The 16562-nt window shown below is 49.9% G+C and overlaps 2 protein-coding genes across 2 annotated transcripts; both read left to right on the top strand.

Moving 5' to 3' along the window:
• The first annotated feature begins 352 nt into the window (after positions 1 to 352).
• MTMR11 (myotubularin related protein 11) lies at positions 353 to 8472 on the top strand. The gene is given in 18 exon segments (XM_008695738.2): positions 353 to 622; positions 980 to 1070; positions 1511 to 1632; positions 1826 to 1886; positions 2045 to 2187; positions 2675 to 2753; positions 2885 to 3020; positions 3275 to 3362; positions 3508 to 3596; positions 3682 to 3806; positions 4262 to 4328; positions 4554 to 4624; positions 5180 to 5346; positions 5648 to 5821; positions 6073 to 6255; positions 6935 to 7228; positions 7801 to 7932; positions 7934 to 8472. Coding segments are annotated over 18 exon segments (2151 nt in total). The 5' UTR covers positions 353 to 556; the 3' UTR covers positions 7997 to 8472.
• A 769-nt stretch (positions 8473 to 9241) lies between these two features.
• On the top strand, positions 9242 to 13915 carry SF3B4 (splicing factor 3b subunit 4). Its single transcript, XM_008695739.2, has 6 exons — positions 9242 to 9377; positions 9825 to 9953; positions 10216 to 10758; positions 11079 to 11285; positions 13128 to 13301; positions 13501 to 13915. Exons 1-6 carry the CDS (start codon positions 9344 to 9346, stop codon positions 13686 to 13688), a joined length of 1275 nt encoding a protein of 424 aa, XP_008693961.2. The 5' UTR covers positions 9242 to 9343; the 3' UTR covers positions 13689 to 13915.
• Positions 13916 to 16562: the final 2647 nt, after the last annotated feature.

Raw genomic sequence — 16562 nt, forward strand, 5'->3', positions numbered from 1 at the left:
CCGAGGCCCAATTTCCCGTGTGTCAGGGGAGGCAGCAAGGAAGCCTGAACTGTTTTTTGCATTCCTCCCACCGTACCACCCCCTTTAAGAAGACAAAAAACCTGAGCCCAAATTATTCCAGGTTAATACTCGGCATTACTGCTCCCCTCAAATAGTTTCCAGTGCTTGTGAACAGAAAGAGCATAGGATCTGGGATTGGGAAAAGAATCTGGGTATTTTTCCCCCCAGTTACCCACTTTTCCCTCACCTTTTCCAGGCTCCTCCACTTTTCCAAAACTGTGTGTATTCCCCTTTAAGGGGCTGGGCATCTCTCCCGCCCTCTCCAGAGTCGACTGAAGTTTCCGAGGAGCCTCCTCTTGCTGGGTTGGGCACACCTTTCAAAAGACCCCTAATCGTGCTCCGTGCACCTCAAACGCTCCTTTCCCTGGTGCTGTCCCCTGCCCCTCTCCCTGACTTCTCTCTTCTCAACTATAAGATTCAGCCTCTCCCTAAGGGGCTTGAGCATCCTCAAGGTTTCCCACCCTTCACTGCTCTGTCCCCGGATGGAGCCAGAGAAATGTGGTGGGGGGGTCGGGGCCAGAGTTTCAACATCGCCCCCCAGAAGGCGGAGCCAGACATGGGGGTAAGGAGAGGAGACTTGGGCTTGGGAGGGAAGGGCACCGTGGGCAGGAGGGTGTGAATGAGGAGGATGTGGAGATAAAAGAGGGGCTAGGAAAGGAGCTAGAAGAGGAGGAGGGTGTGTCCCAGATCAGCTCCGCTTGATGGAGCTTGGTCTTTTTCACAGTCTCAAGTTCATTGTCTCATTATCCATTAACCAGCCCCTCCCTTTACTGTCTGCCAACTGGGTCCTAAGCTCCCCACAGCCGCTGATCTCAGTTTCCCCCCAGAGTCTGAGTGTAGGCCTCCAAGGGTGGCTGCTGAGGTAATCCTAGATCCCGGGGTTGGAGAGGCCTGGGGATTAACCCTATACCCTTCACAGCTCTCTGGACCAAAGTCTGTCCGGAGGACTGGGACGCTGGAGCCCAGGAGTTGTCAGCTTGGTAGTCACCTGGCCTCGGGATGCCTCCCAGGTAATAACTCCCTTCGGATCCTTCCAATCTCCAAAGACTCTTCCCAGTTTCATTCTGCTCAAACTTTGCTTCAAACCTCACCAAAGATACCTCTGTATTCCTCTCCTTGCTCAAAGTGCTTCTGTCTGAGGCTTGCTCTCTTCTCTGTCAGAGCTGGCTAGGAGGGTGGACCTTGACGGTCCCTGTTTTCTGACTCTGTTAGTCCCTTTTCTCATGTACTTATTCAAGAAGTATTTGAGTGCCTACTCTGTGCCAGGCACTATTCTGAGCTCTCGAGTAAAAGAATACAAATGGTCTTCTCCTAAGCTTTTGTCCTAGTGAAGTTAGGGGAGGATCTTAATCTTCCCTCTTTCCATCCTCCTGTCTCAGAGGAGCAGGTGATTACCAGTGTGGGTGACACTGGGAATAGTCACAACCTGGCTTCCCCCCTTCCCTTGTAGGGGAGCAGATCCTAGCATGGGCCCCAGGGGTGAGGAAGGGGCTGGAACCTGAATTGTCTGGAACCCTGATCTGCACCAACTTGAGGGTCACCTTCCAGCCCTGTGGATGGCAACGGAGTCAGGTGAGATGGTTAGGGCAATGGAAAGGACTATGAGAAATGGATTGGGAAGTCTAGAAGGTTTTAGACAAGTGAGACAGGGAGAGTTATACTTAAGGGGTTGTTGGGATTATCTCCAGGGAGGTTAGGGATTGCCAAGGTAGGACAATGAGCAAAATTTCAGATGGCTTTAACATCAGTCATGTGCTCCCTCTAGGAGACTCCCCTGAGCAGTGAATATGATTTTGTCCTGGTCAACATTGGGCGATTAGAGGCTGGTGAGTGGGGTGCGGGGGGGGGGGTGAGGTGTTGGTGAAGGGCCTCATCCTTCCTCTATTTTCAGAGGGCAGCAGGGCTGGAGTGGGATGGGCTGGAAGACTTCCTTGTAGAGGGACCCTGATCCATGGCTACACTGCTTTCTAACTCTTGACTTCAGTGAGTGGCCTGTCCAGAGTCCAGCTCCTCCGTCCAGGGTCCCCACTTAAATTTATCCCTGAGGAGATTCTCATTCATGGCCGAGACTTCCGGCTGCTCAGAGTTGCTTTTGAGGCTGGAGGACTAGAGCCTCAGGCCTTTCAGGTAAGAGGCCTTCAACCCAAACATTCCTCCTCCCCTTAGAGCCTTGGGATCCTTTTCTGGGCATTCCTACTACTCCCCTATCTCCTAGGACCCCTCTCATCATTCTGTCTGCTTCTCTCTTCAAGGAGAGGCTAAAAGGCTGGGATAAAGGATGGTATAATGAGAGTAAGGGGCCTGAATTCTAGCCTGGCACTGCCCATGATCAAGATGGTGACAGTGGGCAAGTTTCTTCCTTTGAAAAACAGGGAGGGCTGGATGAAACTGTTCCAGAGATTCCTCCCAGAACTGACATTCTTTGATTCTGTGGTTCTGGATGTGTTCTCCTGACCCCAGTCCCCACCACCTGCGGAAGCTCCCTTGCTTAGGGACAGTCTTCTCTGTTCTTCTCTATTGGTGGCTAAGACAGTTGAGCAACACGTGGGTCCCATCTCCTTCTCTTCACTTCTGCAGTCTGAGCCAAAAGGCTGGGATGCCCTTTCCTCCACAGGTGACCAGTGCCATTGTCCAAGCCAGAGCTCAGAGCAGTCAAGCTCAACAGTATGCAGGGATATCCCTGAGCAAAGCTGGTGAGTGAGGGTTATTTAGGGTAGGGAAAGGGTAAAGAATCTGAAAGAGCAGAGGCTGGCTGAAGATAATAGCGCTGAGAAGCTCTCTCTGGTTCCTCTTCCTTCTTTTCTGTGCTTCATTCCTGCTCTAGGCCAAAGTTCAGGGTCCAGAAAACCACCTATTCCCCTCTTGGAGACATCAGAAGACTGGGAGACTGAACGGAAAAAGCAGGGGGCCAGGGGCTGGAGGGTCAGCACTGTCAATGAGAGGTTCGACGTAGCCACCAGGTGATCCCCCAGTCCGCCCCAACCCCTGCTGCCCTCCCAGTCTTCCCACAGTTCTCAGATCCTCTAAAGCTAGGACTGGCCACAAACTCTACAGACTCTTAGGATATCCACAGAGCTCTCCCCCTTACTGCCTAGATCTCTAAACCTGAGGTCCCTTGAGATAATCCCCTCCTAAACAACTTCCTTGTAATGACAGGTCTGCATTATAATGAGTTCACTGAGCCAAGCTGTGACTGTAACTCTCAATTTCACAGCCTCCCCCGTTACTTCTGGGTCCCTAAGCGAACTCTGGACAGTGAGGTCAGGAGAGCATTTGGCCACTTCCATCAGGGCCGTGGACCGGTCAGTGTGGGGGCCAGGGTGATGGGTGGGGATTAGATGGTTATGGGAGGTCAGGGGGGTCATTGTGGAGGGGATCAGGGTGGGGGCAGGATAGGGTGGGGCTAGGAGTTTCTCCCTGGTGATCCTAACCTCCCACTGTCTGAAGCGTCTGTCCTGGCATCACCCTGGGGGCAGTGATCTTCTCCGCTGTGGTGGCTTCTATACAGCCAGCGACCCTAACAAGGAGCATATCAGGTGAGGGCAGGTTGGATGAGTAGAATCAAGGGCTGGAGGTTCAGGACAGACTTGTTCCCTTACTTTGTGACTTCTTCCCCTCCAGAGCAGTGGAGTCGATGCTCCAGGCTGGGCATTCAGACGTCGTCCTGGTGGACACTGTGGATGAGCTGCCTAGTCTTACAGATGTCCAACTTGCCCACTTGAAGCTGAGGGCCCTCTGCCTGCCTGGTGAGATAACCTCTGACCCCCACCCCCGCCCCTAGGTCTGCTGATCCCAACCCGGTTTACCCTTTTGCCTGTTACAGATGAGTAACCCTTCAAGCCAAAGATCCACAGTTTTCTAGTCAACTCCCATCTCCCACGGACTCACTGATTTTCTGCCTTCCTGTCCCCAGTGTGTTATTTTAACAACTTTATTGAGATGTAATTTACATACCATAAAATCCACCCTTCACCCATCTTAAGTGTTAGGTGAATTTTATTACATTTACAAGGTTGTACAACTGTCACCACAATTTAATTGTAGTAACCTCATGGCCATTTACAGTTACTGTTCATTTCTATCCCCAGTCCTGTGTAACCACTACCCAACTTATTCTTAACCCTCAGGCTGCAGACCCTGAATCATAAATCCCGAGTCCTCCCGATCTCTTCGTCCTTCTGACCCCTCTACTCTCTCTCAGATTCATCTGCAGCTGAGGAGAAATGGCTCTCAGCCCTGGAAGGAACACGATGGTTGGATTACGTCAGGTACTCCCTTGTTTTCTAGCCCTCCCCAACCTTCTGTTAACTTGAATTCCTAAATGGCCTTCCACTAATTCTTCTCTTTGGTATCCCAAGAAGACTCTTACTTGCTGCTCCTTAGAAGGAGAACAGGCAGAATTTTAGAGTCTGCCTCTTTTCCATCCCATGACCCACTACTCCCTTCTTCCAGGCTTATCATTCTTCTCTCCTCTTCGTCATCTGCCCCCTCAGGTCTTGTCTTCGAAAGGCCAGTGACATCTCAGTCTTAGTGACATCCAGGGTTCGGTCTGTAGTACTCCAAGGTGAGTTTCTTGGGTTAACCTACTCCATTCCTTCGTTTTTCCTTTACCCACCCAACCGGGAGGAAGATCTGTAAGTCTTCCTTGTCCCCGTCTAGCACTAGGGTCCTCCTCTCCTGTTACTAGGAACTACCCCTGGGCCCTAACTCATCCTTCAGTGCTACCCCTGCCTCCCAGTAGTGGTAGTACTACTACTAGCTGTAGTGTTACGACAGCTTGTGGTCCTTAACAGCAGGGTTCCTCGCCTTCTGTTCCCGTCCTTCTGTCAGTAGATGGTGACTGGGTTGGAGTGGGAAGGACAATGTGGAAGCTGGTCTGAGATTTATGATTCTGCCTCCTACACGTGAAGCTGGGTATTTCTATCCAGGTGGAGTCTATGAACTGAATCATTCAAGGTCTTTATTTTCTCTTCACTTCTATTTGCCCTCTCAATCTTACCTAACCAAAACTTTTCTCCTCTGTGTCCCTCTCTTCTTGCCATGTTTCCTTTTCTCATTTACTTCTGCCCTAGTTTCTTGGCTCCTCTTTCTTTGTCCCCTCTCCCTCTTTGTCACCCAGAACGCGGTGATCGTGATTTCAATGGCCTCCTCTCTTCACTCGTCCAGCTGCTTTCGGCCCCGGAAGCCCGAACACTGCTTGGCTTCCAATCACTAGTGCAGCGAGAGTGGGTGGCAGCTGGACATCCCTTCCTGACCCGACTTGGGGTAACAGGAGCCAGTGAAGAGGTAAGATCATATGGGGAGGGTACTGGGGGGAGGTTATTACTAAAGATGTCAGGGGATGAGAAAACTATATAGTACAATCCACTGAAAGTAAAATTGGGTTAGAAGGATCCTGAGATTAGGTTGAGCTTGAAGGGAGACCTACATGAAAGAGGCACCACAACCCCCTACTACCCTTAATCCATATTTCTATTCCTGTCCTTAGTGGCCCTGTTGGCTGTGTCCCTTGTCCCCCATCATTTTGTCATCCTCCCCCTTCAGGTGCCTACACTCCCTTCTAACCTCTCACCTTCCCTCTTCTCAGGCTCCAGTGTTTCTCCTCTTCCTTGATTGCGTCTGGCAGCTCCTCCATCAGTTTCCAGCTGAGTTTGAATTCTCAGAGTTTTTCCTTCTTGCTCTTCATGACAGTGCCAGGGTTCCTGACACTCTCACATTCTTGAGAGATACTCCCTGGGAGCGCGGAAAGCAGAGTGGACAGGTCAGTGACTTCCGTTTTTAAGCTGTCTTTTCTTCTCCTTGAGAAATGCCCTCTGAAGTTTAATCTTGATTTATGGAAAGTGAGGTCTGTGGGTGGGAAAGGGGGAGGTTGGTGCTCATTCTCACGACTGGACTTTCACCCTACATCTGATTCCCAGAGGAAGAGGTGAGGTTTTCATGATTTCTCTCCAGACTTGGGGAAAGGATTACTTTTTTGTTTGTTTAACCATCCTTTTTGTTTCCTCTGTCCAGTTCAACTCCTATACACAAATCTATACCCCAGGGTACTCCCAACCCCCTGCTGGGAACTCTGTTAACCTGCAGCTGTCTGTCTGGGACTGGGATTTACGCTACAGCAGTGAACAGATATTACAATTCCATAATCCTGGCTATGACCCGGAACACTGCCCAGATTCCTGGCTCCCTAGACAGCAGGTGAGGTGTCTACACTTCCTAAATTCACTTGATAGGCTCATCCTACTAGATAGGGAGAAGTGGAAAGACATGGTGTCTGAGTTCCCCAGGGAAAGCTGCCCACACTTCTGTAGCTGTCACTTAGGAGTCCCTGACTATCCCCAGGAAGGCAGAAATCTTAGAATAGTACAGAGGGGATCCTTCTTGTCCTCATCTAAGTTTTTCTATTTCTTATACACATTTTTAAAAAAGATTTATTTATTTTAGAGAGAGAGAGAGAGAGGGCATGTGAATGCCAGCGGGGGGTGGGGAGTGGGCAGAGGGAGAGAGAATCTCAAGCAGACTCCCCATTGAGCACATGCAGAACCAGATGTGGGTCTGGATCTCACAGCCCTGAGATTATGACCTGAGCTGAAATCAAGAGTAGGATGCTTGACTGACTGAGCCACCCAGGCAACCCCTTTCTTATACACATTTTATAAGTTTCCCTAAAATTGACTTTCATCAGACCTGAGGCCTAGTTTGAAGCCTAATGAGGAGAGTAGATAAAGAGTTCTCGGTGGGGAGAGGGGGAGTCCTGTAGTTTGATCACTAATGCAGTGTGAGTAGGTGGCAGCTAGACATTCCTTCCTGACCCAGTTTGGTGAAAGTGGGGTCATCTGGTTTCTAGGTTGCCAGTTGATTTCTCTTTTCCCTTTAGCCAAGCTTCATGGTTCCTGGACCCCCCAGTTCTGTGTGGCTTTTCTCCAGAGGGGCCCTGACCCCCCTGAATCAACTCTGTCCTTGGCGGGACAGTCCCTCCGTGCTGGCAGTCTCTTCTCGTTGGCTTCCTCGACCTGCTATCTCCTCTGAAAGCCTGGCTGATCAGGAGTGGGGGCTCCCCTCACACTGGGGAGCTTGCCCTTTACCCCCGGGGTTGCTGCTGCCTGGATACCTGGGACCCCAGATCAGGCTGTGGAGACGCTGCTACCTGAGGGGAAGGCCTGAGGTCCAGGTGAGGAGGGAAGACAGGGATAGGGATTGGGAGTGGGAGAAGGGGCTTGACTGTTAAACCAAATGTTCTGGGAGAAACCAGATGTTTTTAGGAGCTAGAAAAGCAAAGGGCTGGGGGTATTGAGGAGTGAAGTACCATTCTTGTTGGTATCAGAGTGAATAGGTTTGGGAATGTGTGTGTATGTATGGGAAAGACTGCTTGTGGTTCAAATCAAGTAGAACCTAGGGCATAGTTGGAGGGAGAAAGAGAATTAAAGATGCCAGAGGTGATGGGAACTAGACTTATCATGGGGATCACTTGTAATATATAAAAAGATAATTTTTTTGTATAAAAATTATATAAAAGTATAATTTTATAAAATTTTATAGAAGTATAAAAGTATAATTTTAGAAAATCTTATGAAAGTATAAAAACATTACCAGGATGTATACCTGAAACTAACAGGATATTGTATGTCAATTATAATAGTAATAATAATTAAAAAAAAGATGCCAGAGTAGTGGACAGATCTCAGAAACAGGGAACTAGAGCTGTAATAATATCCTCTCTGCCTCTCTCTACCCCCGCCACAGAAAGGCCTCTCAGCACCCACAATCTCTGGCCTCCAGGATGAGCTATCCCATCTTCAGGAGCTTTTAAGGAGATGGACACCAAGAGTATCTCCTGAGGATCATTCCAAGAAAAGAGATCCAAATACCATTCTCTCCCAATCCCATTGAAATTGCTGGGGTTTTTTTTATGGGCATGGCAGAGGGTGGTCTGGGGTGAGGGAGGGTTCTTTTTAATCCTCCAATTTTTCCTATCTGGTCTTACTGTCTCAGCTTTTGACACTCCCACCCTCAACGAGCTCACTGACCTGACTTTCCATTGCAGTTGGGTGGTACTAACCTTCTCCCAACTCTTGCCCTGTCCTGTTTCGTTCCTCGAGATATGTTTCTTATGATTTGAGGAATTAAGAAACAAAAGCAACCCAGAATACAATAACCTTTGTTTTTTTCAAGGCAATTCTATGCCTTTGGATATCCAGCTGTTAAACTGTGAGACGAGAGATGCTGTTCATCAGTTCTAACAAGATGGCCTACAGAACTCATCCTCACCTCCTCTTGCTGCTTCCTTAATTCCAATTTCTGTTTCTTCCCTTTAGTTTTCTATGGGTGGGTATGGGAGGCCCCCAGTCTCTTCCAATTGTATATTTTGTAGTGACATTTCTATTTAAGTTCATTAAAGCACAGTATTTATACACATTGCTGGCATTATCTCTTGTGTCTGAATAAAAGATCCTAGGTAAGAAACTGATGGGTATGAACCGGGAGAGGATGGGACCCACCATATTATCGTTAAGGAAATATGGGGCTAAGTCAGGCGAAGTCCACAGGCATCTTTTTAGAAAAGATGGGGCAAAAAGCATACCAAGACATTGTTGCTGGGCCCGGGGTGTTCTGGCGGTTGAAACTGAGCCTCTGGGCTCCAATGTCAACCATCCCTCAGCTTTGGTCACACTTCATCTCTGAGCCTCAGGTTTCCATCACCCTCCATGCAATAGGACTAGGTGAGCTCGGACGTCACCCCAGCTCAGACGTTCCGCAACCCTCTTCCCCTGAGGAACAAAGACACGACTCAAGCTCAAGCTGGGGCTGACACCGCCCCTGCCCAAAGGCTGCGGGCCAGGGTGGAGGGCTGCCTCCGCGCCCTAACGCAGCCGAATCCTTGGGATGGGGGTGGTTTCCTCAGCACACCCTTCTTCGGGGAACGGAAGGATCAAGTGCCAACAAAATATTTAAAAAACGAAAGTTGTTCTTTTAGCTTTCGAATTTACATTTTTGGGAACACTGTGATCCTTTAATGTCTAACACTGCCTTAAGAGGGGCTGGGCATTTCCATTCCGCCTTCCCCGCTTTCACCGCTCGCAGCAGCAACTCTGCACAGGACCCGAAAAGCCGCTTCCACGAGTTGCGTCATCCTCGCAGCTCCTAAAATGGCCGCGGCCGCTTCCGGCTCCTCCCCCGCCACGGCCCCGCCCACCACCCTCTCGACCGCCTTCGCCCCGGAAGTGGAAGTAGTGACCGCGGTCAGAGGGCGGGATTGCTGCCTGGAGACGGCGGGAGCTCTTTCGCCATGGCGGCCGGCCCGATCTCCGAGCGGAACCAGGGTGATTGGAGGGGACGAGCCGGGAATGGGCCCAGGGGGGCTAGGAGGCCTCGACTAGGGCCAGCAGTGTTTTTGCCGGGGCGGGAGATCGGATCCCCCCGGAGGTCGGGAGACCGGCCCCCGTGCCTGCTGGGGGCGGGGTGGCCGGGTGCGGGCTGAGGCCTGTAGGTGTGATGCTCTGTCAAACCCCCTCTGCCTTACCATTCAATAAAACAAAAACAAACAAAAAACAGAAACAAAGGAATTTACAGAGAATTTGCAGCAGAACCTTCAGTTAGACTGAAGAAGTTTCTCTAACTCTGGAATGAGGGAAGTGTAAGGACTAAATCTAACTTTTTTTTTTCTTTTTTGCTCCAATACCCCATCTCCACTCCCAATCCCCCCGCCTGTTACCTCCTTGTTTCCTGTCATTACCTCATCTCTGCCTTAATCTCCTTCTATCCTCTAGATGCTACTGTCTACGTCGGGGGCCTGGACGAGAAGGTTAGCGAACCACTGCTGTGGGAGCTGTTTCTCCAGGCAGGGCCAGTAGTCAACACCCATATGCCAAAGGATAGAGTCACAGGTCAGCACCAAGGTGAGTACATGACAAGAGGTGTGTTTACGTACTGGGGACACAGACTTCTCCTGGAGGGTTCCAGCAGTTTTCGTAGCTGTTTTGGAATGAATCACCTGTAGATTTTTCCTTTTAAGCGTAGCTCACAGTTTGCTTCTGGAACCATTTTCCATTGAAGTGAGGTGGCTATTTCATGTTCTTTGTGCTTTGGAAGGTGAATGAATTATACCCCATTTTGAATCACTTCACTTAAGTTGTTAATCTCCACTCTTCTACTTACCAGGCTATGGCTTTGTGGAATTTTTGAGTGAGGAAGATGCTGACTATGCCATTAAGATCATGAACATGATCAAACTCTATGGGAAACCAATACGGGTGAACAAGGCATCAGCTCACAACAAGAACCTGGACGTGGGGGCCAACATTTTCATTGGCAATCTGGACCCGGAGATTGATGAGAAGCTGCTTTATGATACTTTCAGTGCCTTTGGGGTCATCTTACAAACCCCAAAGATTATGCGGGACCCTGATACAGGCAACTCCAAAGGTTATGCCTTTATTAATTTCGCTTCATTTGATGCTTCGGATGCAGCTATTGAGGCCATGAACGGGCAGTATCTGTGTAACCGCCCTATCACTGTGTCCTATGCCTTCAAGAAGGACTCCAAGGGTGAGCGCCATGGCTCAGCAGCTGAACGACTTCTGGCAGCCCAGAACCCACTCTCCCAGGCCGACCGCCCTCATCAGCTGTTTGCAGATGCACCCCCTCCGCCCTCAGCCCCCAATCCTGTGGTATCATCACTGGGGTCTGGGCTTCCTCCACCAGGTAAACCTTTTATTCAAAATAGTTTTGGCTTGGGTTTGGGGTGTGGTGGGGGTCAGGCAGGAGGAAGGAAAAATAATGGATAAAAGGGGACGATGTGGAGTCAGTAGGTGATGAGAAAGGGAGTGAGGGGCAACAGTTGTGGGGAGGAAAGTTGTTGACTTGAGGCTGAAGTTGTTCAGAGTTGTCTAGTATTGCTACTGACTTTAGAGACCCGGGAGGAAGGGAAGAGAGCTTATCCTGCTTGAAGAGGCCAGATTGAACAGGCTCTCTAAAGATATTTCTCCTTACTGTCATTAACTCTTCTTCCATTTTCTCTATAGGCATGCCTCCTCCTGGGTCCTTCCCACCCCCAGTGCCGCCTCCTGGAGCCCTTCCACCTGGGATACCGCCAGCCATGCCCCCACCACCTATGCCTCCTGGGGCTGGAGGACATGGCCCACCATCAGCAGGAACCCCAGGGGCTGGACATCCTGGACATGGACACTCACATCCTCACCCATTCCCTCCGGGTGGGATGCCCCATCCAGGTGGGTGTTCTTTGCTGGGGAAGGGAGGAATGAGCCTGGTGGAGGAGCTCTATTGCCACTTACGGTGCTGCCCTTGTCCCTCAGCCATAATCATAATAGATAGTCCCAGAGCTCTGCTTTTCTTCAGACATTAGTTTATAAACACAAATACAAAGTGCTCTCTGTTTACTTTAACAACTATCACCCTGTTTCCGTTCTTATGTTTTTCCAAAGGGTATAACTGTACTTGCTTTTTTCCCCTTTAACTTTTACTTCATTTCTCTCATCTGACTTCTACCCCAAAGCAGTAACCTAATTGCCAGATCTAGGGGCTGCTTCCATTCCTTATCTGGTTTGCCCTTTGGTGTACCTGAAACTGGGTATGTTGTCCTTTTTGAAAATCTTGTCCCTTGGTTTTTCTGGATTCTTCACCTATGTCTGATTCCTTAATCTTAGCCACCTTAATAGGCTTTTTTTTTTTTCCTCTCTCCACTTAGCTAGTTGTATTTAGTTCTCTTTTCTGCATTGTTCCATTACTTGTACACTGAAGCCTCCTAGATATGTATCACCGGTCCATGACCCTAATTCTGCTGCCTGATGGACAGCTCCACTTTCCTACCTTCCCCTTCAGACCTGTTCTTCCTCTAGTATTCTTCTTTTCAAATGCTTAATTCAGAAATCTGGAAACTATTTCAAACTAATTCGTATCACCCCACTCTAGATACCAAGCCTTATTAATATTTCTGGCATTGGGTCCACTGCCAGTGCCCTAGTTCAGGCCCCCTCATGCTCATTATTTCACACCTAATTTATTGTAATTTTCTTTTTTTTTTTTTTTTAAAGATTTTATTTATTTATTCGACAGAGATAGAGACAGCCAGCGAGAGAGGGAACACAAGCAGGGGGAGTGGGAGAGGAAGAAGCAGGCTCATAGCAGAGGAGCCTGACGTGGGGCTCGATCCCAGAACTCCAGGATCACGCCCTGAGCCGAAGGCAGACGCTTAACCGCTGTGCCACCCAGGCGCCCCTATTGTAGTAATTTTCTAACATTTTGACTTCAGTTTCTCTATCTTTGATCCACTTGCACAGAGTAATTTTTCTAAAACACAGATGTTCACACATCCTTGCTCAGCATTCTTTGGTTGCTCCCTTTTACCTACAGAGTAAAACCCAAACTGTTTGGTGCTGTTTGATGCCGCTGCGATTTGCACATACGAACGTTTCCTGCCTGGGGTGTTCTAGTCCAGTCTCTTGTCCACTTAAAAATTCTTACTCGTTCTTTAGAATTAAATCTTTGCTCAGACGGTGTCTCTGCTACCTTTGCAAATCCTGTCAGTGGAATAATCAGTCCATTTGTTACGTACTTCTGCAGCACTGCTGTAGCATCGAAATCGTGGAAGGAGCAGGTGAAGTGGGTGAGCAGTTGATTGGGGGAGTAGTTGATTTGTTTGTACCCTTGGAATGGGGTTGAGGATAAGGGCACTCTGTACCAGTCTTATTTTCCATACTTCCTCATGTCACTTCTTTCTCAATTTTGTGAGAACTTTTCTCATTTTTCCATTTTCTTTCTTTCTTTCTTTCTTTCTTTCTTTCTTTCTTTCTTTCTTTCTTTTTTTAAGAATTTATTTATTTGACACAGAGAGAGAGGGAACACAAGCAGGGGAAGTGGGAGAGGAAGAAGCAGGCTCCCAGCGGAGAGCAGGGAGCCCGATACAGGGCTTGATCCCAGGATTCTGGGATCACACCCTGAGCCAAAGGCAGACGCTTAACGACTGAGCCACCCAGGTGCCCTTCATTTCTCCATTTTCTTTGCTCTCTATATTCCTTTTGTCTCCTTTCTCTCTGTGTGTTTTGTCCTCACAGGGATGTCTCAGATGCAGCTGGCCCACCATGGCCCTCATGGCTTAGGACACCCCCATGCTGGCCCCCCAGGCTCTGGGGGGCAGCCACCACCCCGACCGCCACCTGGAATGCCTCATCCCGGGCCTCCTCCAATGGGCATGCCCCCTCGAGGGCCTCCGTTTGGATCTCCCATGGGTGAGTAGGCTCTAGCCACCTCCCTCATCCTCAAGTATCGTAGTCTCGCAGCTTCTTCCCTTGTCATAGCCCTGTCCCCTGCCGTTTCTTTTATTTAGATTTCTGCTCATGGTCTCCCTGTTGGTCTTCTCCATACATTCGCCCAACATCAGCACTTCCTATTTCTTGCCTTGACTGACTTTTCTTTTTCTTTGTGCAGGTCACCCAGGTCCTATGCCTCCACATGGGATGCGTGGACCTCCTCCACTGATGCCTCCTCATGGATACACTGGGCCTCCGCGACCCCCACCCTACGGCTACCAGCGGGGGCCCCTCCCTCCACCCCGGCCCACTCCCCGGCCTCCAGTTCCCCCTCGTGGCCCACTTCGAGGCCCTCTTCCTCAGTAATTTCTCATTCTCTTGCCTCCTATTCTATCTTCCCAGTATCTTTTCAGTTCCTTGGACCAATCAGAGTTGCTGTAGCTCCCTAGGGCTAAGGCACTAATCCCTCTCATGCCTTTTTTTTTTTCCCTTAAATGTAATGTTTTTCACAGGAGGTTTTGTTTTTTTTTTTCTATGTTGGTCCTAAGTGTTTTGCAAATGCACAGGGAAAATAAAACTAAACTCCTTGTTTATTCTTTGTGCTGTTTTCCTTGGCAGAGTAACTTCTCTCTTTAAGGAGAGAGGTCGTATGTTAGGTGAAGAATGGTAAGGTAGGAGTGAAAGTGCTTATTGCATTTTTAAAAGGCTACGTTTAGTTTATAAGCTGAGATCCAGTAGCCATGACACAGGGTGATTGTGACCATTACGCGAAGACAGAAGTGAAATTCCTGGAGGTAGTGCTGGCAAAAATACGAGGTCATGTGCACAAGGCTACCCGTCGCAGCGCTGTCTGTAATGACAGTAGGCTGGAAGCATCTCTCCTACCATCGGTACGGAAGTGGTTGGTCTACACAGCAGCAGCAGAAGATGACATACTGTTTTGGAGAGCTGTCCAGCATACATCACCTGAAGAAAGTACCAGAACAGAATGTGTCGTATGCTACCTCACCTAACAGGTAGTGCATGATCTGTACATTTGTTTGTATTTTAAAAACAGACAAACCAAAAATGAATGGAAATTGATACCACTGGAGTGGGGCGATATGGAAGGAAGCCAGATTTCTCTGAGCGTACTATGTTAAACTTGGTTTCCTTTGACACCGTATAAATAAAGGTCTTATGTAATCGCAACACCCGTTGAAATTGGAAGCAAAGGAACTCGGTAAACCTTCATTCTCTTCCATTCTTTAACTTCAGACATCATGGATAAGGGATTTGGATCTTACCCCTATTTTTTTCTATTCTCAGTCCTTCCAGACCTGACTTCATCCCATGTAAATCTGTGTTCAAAGATTTTCAGTAATCAGACCAAATCCAATGGCCTTTTCTTTGTTGTATTTAATCCTCCTATAGCGCCCCTCTCCTCAAGCTCTTTTTCTGGGTTACATGACCATGAACTTTCCTGAAGTCTAGGCAAAAAAAGTGAAAAAGGCGAGCCTGGCCCTCGTTCTCTCGCATCATTCTCGTTCCCGGGACCCGATGGCTGCAAGACCTCCGCTGGCGGCAGATGAATAATAGGAAGACGAGCAAGGCGGTTCTGTTCTGCTCTTACCGAGGGAGCAGGCTGACTCGAGATTATTATGAAACAAGTATTTTTTTAAAAAGATTTTATTCATTTATTTGACAGAGATAGAGACAGCCAGTGAGAGAGGGAACACAAGCAGGGGGAGTGGGAGAGGAAGAAGCAGGCTCATAGAGGAGGAGCCTGATGTGAGGCTCGATCCCAGAACACGGGGATCACGCCCTGAGCCGAAGGCAGACGCTTAACCGCTGTGCCACCCAGGCGCCCCTGAAACAAAATATTTTGAGAGCATGAGGAAAGGTATGAAAGTCCAAGAAAACGTCCTGGGAAAAAAGTGATACATTTGCACCGATCTGAAAGGAAGGGCAGCAGTTTCCCAGGTGAAGAAAGGGAAGCTCCTTCCAGAGGGATGGGAAGGCGACGTTGCAGTGGCACCCTGGCTGACGCACGAGCCGGGGCGTTGGAGCTAGCGGGGGCTCCCTCGGGCCAGTGCTCCTCTGGCCTTCCTCACGCGGCAGAGAACCGAAGCCGCACACGGATGGAAAGGGAGAGGCTGCTCCGGGCCGGAAGCCATCGGCTCAGGAGTTCTTGCCGTCCAGGCTCCGCTTAGCAGCCCAGAGCGCTGAGGAGTTCCCTGCGAGCGCCACTGTCAGGCGCACCGGCTGCAGAAAGCTGCTACCCATGAGGGGAAGCCACCGTGGGCGTTTAAGCAAGGGAGTGACAGATCGGTGTTTTAGAGCCGTGTAGCACTGGGGAGAAAAGACTGGGGGGAGAAGACTGGGGGCAAGGCGCCAAGTTGGGCATTTGACAATAACTGGGGTGAGAGATGTCCTAAATGCGGGCTGTGATAGGAGCCGGGGTGGAGGGGCTGGGAGACGTCCGGGAGGTATTCAAAAGGCAAAATAGCAGGATGGGGTGTTAGAGTGGGTATCGTGGGATGAAAGGAAGAGTGGAATCCGGGTGAGAGGATGAGGCAGGAAGAATTTTGGGGAACGGGATGGAAATGCGAAGTTCAGTTTTGGCTGTGTTGACTTTGAGGTGAGTTGACACAGGCAACTGGGGTCATCTAGTGGATAGTTGTCAAAAGCTCGGGGAAGATTGGGCGCCATGCTGTCACAGCGCGGATGACTGAGGATGCCAGGGTTCTAAATCGCCGCGGCATTAATGCACTTCAGGCCAGACCGCCGTGCTCCGCGGCGGCTTGGCGGCGTACGAAGCCGAGCTCCCGGCGGGCGGGGAAGCTGGCGCGTCGAGCAGCGGGCCCCGCCCCCGCCCCGCCCCCTGCCCCCTGCCCCGCCCCCGCGCAGCCCCAGGCTGGGGGAGGCTCGCTCTCGGCCTCCGTACCCCTTCTGCCGCCACGGCTTCCGGCACATGAACGGACTCGAACCGATCCTCCGCGAGGGCTTCAGTGACGACTGCCGTGGTGCTGGTGACGGCCAGGCGGCGTGGTGTTTTCGGCTGTTACCTGATAGATGGCGTGTGGATGAGTTCACACCGTCACAGAGCCAATTCGCGCTTTGCTGCATTCCCGACTTCCCTCTTCCGAGCGTGGTTTCCTCAGGCGCTCACTCTCCGAATCTGCGCTTTCATTCAGTCGGCACTAATTGCGGAGTGCCTCCTCCAGTCCTTGAGTTTGACTCCCCCCGACTCTCCTCTAG

Source organism: Ursus maritimus, unplaced genomic scaffold (assembly GCF_017311325.1).
Source record: "Ursus maritimus isolate PB19 unplaced genomic scaffold, ASM1731132v1 scaffold_12, whole genome shotgun sequence".
NCBI classification, from domain to species: domain Eukaryota; kingdom Metazoa; phylum Chordata; class Mammalia; order Carnivora; family Ursidae; genus Ursus; species Ursus maritimus.

What these genes read in the sequence shown, in the direction of transcription:
- SF3B4 (XM_008695739.2), top strand. Translation starts at nt 9,344, where the DNA reads ATGGCGGCCGGCCCGATCTCCGAGCGGAACCAGG. An exon ending in GTCTGGGCTTCCTCCACCAG is followed by an intron (nt 10,759 to 11,078) that starts GTAAACCTTTTA and finishes TTTTCTCTATAG; the next exon opens with GCATGCCTCCTCCTGGGTCC. An exon ending in TCCGTTTGGATCTCCCATGG is followed by an intron (nt 13,302 to 13,500) that starts GTGAGTAGGCTC and finishes TTCTTTGTGCAG; the next exon opens with GTCACCCAGGTCCTATGCCT.